Genomic DNA, 5565 nt, shown 5'->3' with positions numbered 1-5565 from the left:
TCGGGGCTGAGGGTGCGGGGGGTCCCTGGGCTGAGGCGTGGGCCGGGGGTACCGAGGTTTCCCCGGGGATGGAGATACCCGGGGTTATGGGGGATATCGGCTATCCCCGGGCTGGGGTTGGGATGCAGTCACCCGAATGATCCCAGGCACGGACTGACCCTCCTTGGTGACCATTCGCACCCCCTCGTCCCAGCTGGGCTTCCATCCCTCCAAACCCCTGGTCTCTGCAGACACCTTCCTGCTGCAGGGCTGGCGTGTCCCACTGTTTCCATATTCCCACCCAGGATTCTGGAAATGTGCTAACTCTCACGACCAAGACCAAATATTTTGAAGTTTCTGTGGGGAACTTATTGGTGTGCCACCCCAAAAGGTGGTTTGAGCATCCTGCATCCTCCTGGGCACTTCTGGGGCAAACCCAGCAGGCAGAGCACAGCTTGGGTTCAAGAGTTGGTGAACAAATAAATGCTGGGGCAGATTTTTGGAACACAGGTCCCCTCCAGCTGGAGCTATTCTGGGATTTATGAGCTGGAAACTGAGTCTAAAGGCTCAGCTGAGCATAGGGTGAATGCTCCATCACCCAAGCACGAGCAGGGGGACTCATATTTTCTGGATTGCAATCAAATAAATGGCCAGGATCTAAAGGAGCCACAAACCCTTCTCTTCACGCCACTGGTCCTTAAGGCAACAGGGACAAATTGTCCCCCTCTTGTGCCTAGGAAATGGTGAATTGCTGGGAAGATAAGGAGGGGAAGGAGCTGTCAGAGGGTGGGGTGTGACTCACTGGCTTTCCTCCTCCTCCTGACACAAGAGCTGCATTTAACTAAGCCATGCAAGAGAAAAAGGAAAAAAAAATAAAATAAATACCCCAGCAGCTGTAACATGCTCCACATTTATCATTTGGTTTCTGGTCACAGGTTTTAGCAGAAGAGCCAGGATGACTCAGGTGAAATCCAGGCCCTGCAGCCAGCCAGGCTTTACTCGGTTTTATTGCCCCAGGCTCTGCTCAGGAACAGGAACTGCTGCACCAGAAGGGTTTGGAGCCCTGAACTGCATCTCTGCTCCTCCCCAGACACCCAGCTCATTTCCCAATCCTCTGAGGACGTTCAAAATCCTCGCTTTGAACCAGACAAGTTCCCTCACTAAACACATCCGTGGGCCTTGGCAGAGGGATCGCGCTTCCCTTCGGATCCCGGCCGAGCAGGCTCGGTTCAGAGGGCTGGGAAATGTTCCTGAGGAGCTTCAAACCGCTGAGACCTAACCAGCCATACAGAAAAGGGGTTAGCAAAGGCCATCTAAGCATCTGGGCCCTCCCTAGTCTCTGCTCTCTTTGTTTCCTTGGAAAAGAAGATAAGCTCCCTCTGGAGTCAACCCCGACTCTGTAACAGACTGAGCTGAGCTGCTGTGGGAGCTGGTTGTAATTCTGCTGCTATTTATGGGGCAAGAAGGGCAGTTTCCAGCTCATTTACCAGCGTGATCACTGCCTGGCTGTGCAGAAAACCACATTTTCTGAGGGTGTTTGAGCAGGGGTTGCACACACAGGAGCTGATGCCAGCAGTTCTGTTAATGGCCTTTGCCAACATGGAATTAGCAGGTTCAGGTAGCTGGGATTTGTGCCAGGATGTGGAAGGACACAGCCCAATTTCCAGCCACAATGGAGTCCTCTCCCTTTGAAACACAACCTACATCAGCTGGGTAAGAGGAAGCATTAAGACTTTTGGGGGTTTGAAGTATGTTATGATGAGATTTTATTGGTAGATCCCTGTTATTTACACCCCATGTTCTCATTAAGCCTTCTCAAATAAGTTTTTCTTTGCTATTTCTGAATACATACCAAAAAAGGTGAAATACAGACTATAAACCAGAGGAATCAATGAATATTTAAGGTTGGAAATGACCTCTAAGACCATCAAGTCCAACCATTAACTCAGCACTGGCAAGGCCACCACTCACCCATGTCCCCAAGTGCCACATCCACATGGCTTTTGACCACTTCAAGGGATGGAGACTCCACCACTTCCATTGGAAGCCTATTCCAGTGCCTGGCCACCCTTTCAGTGAAGAATTTTTCCCCAAAATCCAATCTAAACCTCCCCTGGCACAACCTGAGGCCATTTCTCCTTGTCCTGTCCCTGTTCCCGGGAGCAGAGCCTGAATCCTCCTGTCTGTCCCCTCCTGGCAGGAGCTGTGCAGAGCCACAAGGGCCCCCTGAGCCTCCTTTGCTCCAGGCTGAGCCCCTTCCCAGCTCCCTCAGCTGCTCCTCACAGGACTTGTGCTCCAGACCCTTCCCTAGAGGGAATGTGCCCTGGTTTTCCCTCCTCTGCTTGCTTAGAGCTTGGAGGGCGTTTTCACAGTTAAAGAGAAGAATTTCTTAAAGATCAACAAAACAAGGAGTGCAAAAAAATCCTGATATTGTAACTTGAATTATTTTCAAGTGTAGAATAAGGTTTAGAGGAGGTGAAAGGCCTGTGCAGCCACTGAAGGGTGCTGGGGGTCCCTGAGAGAGCCAGGGGATGCTGCTGGGAGCCAAGGTCCATGGGAAAGCCCTTCAGAGGCTTCTCTTGTCTTTGAAAGTGTGGAGAATATCAAAAAGGGAGAGGATGGAGCAGGTCTGTGTTCAGGCTCCACTCCTTGGCCTGTTTTAGTCTGTTGAGCTTCCTCGTGGCTTTGGTGGGACCCAGCTGGGAAGGGCTGGAGCATCATTCCCTGTGTGTAATGAAATGTGCTTCTCAGGGCTGGAAGAGTGCAGTCCCCAAAAGAAACTTCTCCATGCCAAGGCTAAGGATGAAATACCCTGGGCAGTCCTCGCTGGGGCAGGTGAATCCATCAAAAAGGAGTTTCAAAGGGAATCTCTGCACCAGCAGCTGCTAAAAAGCTGTCAGAATAAACAGGAATCATGCACTGAAGACACCTGCTTTTCCTCTGTTGGCTACAAAATGGGATCATTCAGGACTGGGCTCAGAGCTTAAAGTTAGAGATGATGAATTCCACTCTCTGAATCCATCTGTGCCAACCCAGCACCTCAGCAACAGCTCAAGCAGCAAAGGAGCAAAGCAGATCAATGCTGCTGTTAACAGCAAGCCAGGACGTGGCCCCAACGTGGTCCTGGAATAACAGCTGAGCCCACAGAGGCCACAGATGGCAACATCCCAGCCTACAGACATCCTTCCTCTGCTCTGGAAACAGCCTGAGATTTATCAGCCCCTGGAATCACAGTGATTCAGTCGAAAGAGTGAATCACGAGCAGTTTAATTCTATTACCCAGAATAACGAGCAAAATTGATTACAGGCTCCTAAAATGCTAATTTGTTACAGGAGGATTTGTTGCTCCATGAGGGCAGAGGATTCCCAGGGCCTGAGGGGTTTTCTGCAGGTGGGATCTGCACTTTAGCCTGCTTGGTGGGGGTCTCACATTTTAGGGATGAGGCTGGAGGTGGAGGCAGCAGTTTTGCCCTGCCCCAGGTTTCCCTCCCTGCCCTCACAGAGCAAGGACACAGGGTCTCTTGCCAATGGGTGTTTCCTCCCCAAAATCTGGAAAACATCAGAAGGATTGGGCTGGGTAGGCTGCAGCAGGTGAATTCATATTTGTGAATGTGAAACCAGACATGTGACAAAAGTCTCCTGGCTCTCATGGACCTATTCCCAACAGAAGGTGCCTGACATCAGCCAGGATGGTCTTTAGGTCCCTCCATGCCATCCCATTCCATCACCAAGGGTGGCTTTGGACTCAGAGCCCAGCAAATGGGAACAGCAGCCGTGTCCCTGCATGGCTCCCCTCAATTGCTCCTCACTGTTATTACCCCAAGATATTGATAATGTGATTTGGAGACCAGGCTGTTCCCTGGCAACACATGGCTTGAAACTATTCTTGCAAATTTTCCCTGCCATTTGTGTCCAATTGAGTCAGGATCAAGTGGCTCTTTTCACAGCCTGGGTTGGTATTTGTGTTTTGCCTGCCTTGAAGTAAATTATTTACTATTAAATTTGTTTGGCAGCATTCAGCTGAGCATGTTCAATGCAGCAAGCAGGCAGAGGGAGAAGCCAGATCTGCTGTTCTCTGTCAAAGAGCTCCTTGAGGCACCCAATTTCCTCACAGGCAGCTCTCACAGCCCTGGATTATCTCCTGGATTAATCTCCTCCCTGGATTATCCAGCCAGGACCACCAGGTCACTCCATGACCAGCACAGTTTTGTATTTTGGAAGGAAGCTGAGGTGCATCTCATAGCCAGAGGACCTCTGAGAAGGGAAATCTTGTCCAAATACAGGTTCTCCCTTGCCCAACTCCACCCTGAGAATCCAAAAGTGATGGATCCATCCTGACTCCCATTCCATAGAATCATTTGGCTTGGAAAAGACCTCTGAGATCACCAAGTCCAAGCATCAAACTCAATCACTGGGATTCCCAGCACAGCCAAAGAAAAAACAACTATCAAGCAGATTCCTTGGCACAGTTTCCAAGTTCCTGGTTTTCCAGCAGAAAGGTGGCAAATTCAGGACAAACAAACATTTCTGAAGACTTCAGTGAAATTCTATTGAATTATTTAGCAAAAAATAATTTCAAAAAATTAAAAGAAACAATCAAACAAATGAAAACTGAAAACCAGGTAGTAGAGATTTACCTGTTTTCAATTGAAAATCCATTCCACATTTTCTGTTTCTTGGTCTGGCATTTCGTTTCCACTCGAATTAGGATTTATGCTTCTGCCTGTCCTGCTGTTGCTGGATGAGTGCACCCCGTTCCTGGCCAGCTCAGCACAGCTCCCTGGAAGGCTCCAGGTGATGGAGGATGTATTTGTAGCTCTGCCTGGAGCTGTGTAATAGAGCAAAACCCATCTTTGATGATAGAAATGTAACAGCAGCCTCATGGGAGATGATCAGCTGGAATATTCACTGCTGTGGTCCCAAGAGCCCGTTTGGGGTTTGTTTTAGGGCCGTGGACCTAAAATCATCAGGGAGCAAGTCCTGAGAGGAGCAGCTGAGGGAGCTGGGGGGGATCAGCTTGGAGAAAAGGAGGCTCAGGGGGCCCTTGTGGCTCTGCACAGCTCCTGCCAGGAGGGGACAGCCGGGGGGGTCAGGCTCTGCTCCAGGGAACAGGGACAGGAGCAGAGGGAACAGCCTCAGGTTGTACCAGGGGGTTTAAATTTGATATTAGAAAAAAATTATTCACAGAAAGAGTTCTCAGGCACTGGCACAGCTGCTCAGGGCAGGGGTGGAGCCCCCATCCCTGGAGGGATTGAAAAACCATGTGGATGCGGCACTTGGGGACATGGGTCAGTGGTGGCCTTGGCAGTGCTGGGGGAATGGTTGAACTCAATGGCCTTGGAAGTCTGTTCCAACCTTAATTCTGATTCTGGAATTCTGATTCTACCCACAGTCACATAGCTCTGATGCAAGTTTTCAAATCTGCTGCTGGAAACAGCTCTGCCAGCTCTAACCTGCCCTGAGATGCAGACTGTGACCCCAAGGCTGGGGACATTGGGTCTGATGAAACCCACAAATGTTGCACTGCAAAAACTGCTATGCAGAGAGAGAAAACACATGGAAATCAGGGCCCTGCAGCATGGTGCC

The 5565-nt window shown here is 50.0% G+C and overlaps 1 protein-coding gene across 1 annotated transcript in view; it reads right to left on the bottom strand.

Moving 5' to 3' along the window:
* The window catches only part of GCH1 (GTP cyclohydrolase 1), a 21410-nt gene extending 21236 nt beyond the window's left edge, over positions 1–174 (bottom strand). Inside the window, exon 1 of the mRNA XM_014311887.2 lies at positions 133–174. Coding sequence (XP_014167362.2) covers positions 133–174 — 42 coding nt within the window. The remainder of the gene's footprint in view (positions 1–132) is intronic.
* Between the last annotated feature and the right edge of the window lie 5391 nt (positions 175–5565).

The sequence above is a fragment of the Geospiza fortis genome, unplaced genomic scaffold (assembly GCF_000277835.1).
Source record: "Geospiza fortis unplaced genomic scaffold, GeoFor_1.0 scaffold23, whole genome shotgun sequence".
Classification (NCBI taxonomy): Eukaryota; Metazoa; Chordata; class Aves; order Passeriformes; family Thraupidae; genus Geospiza; species Geospiza fortis.
This window is presented reverse-complemented; position numbering and strand designations above follow the sequence as displayed.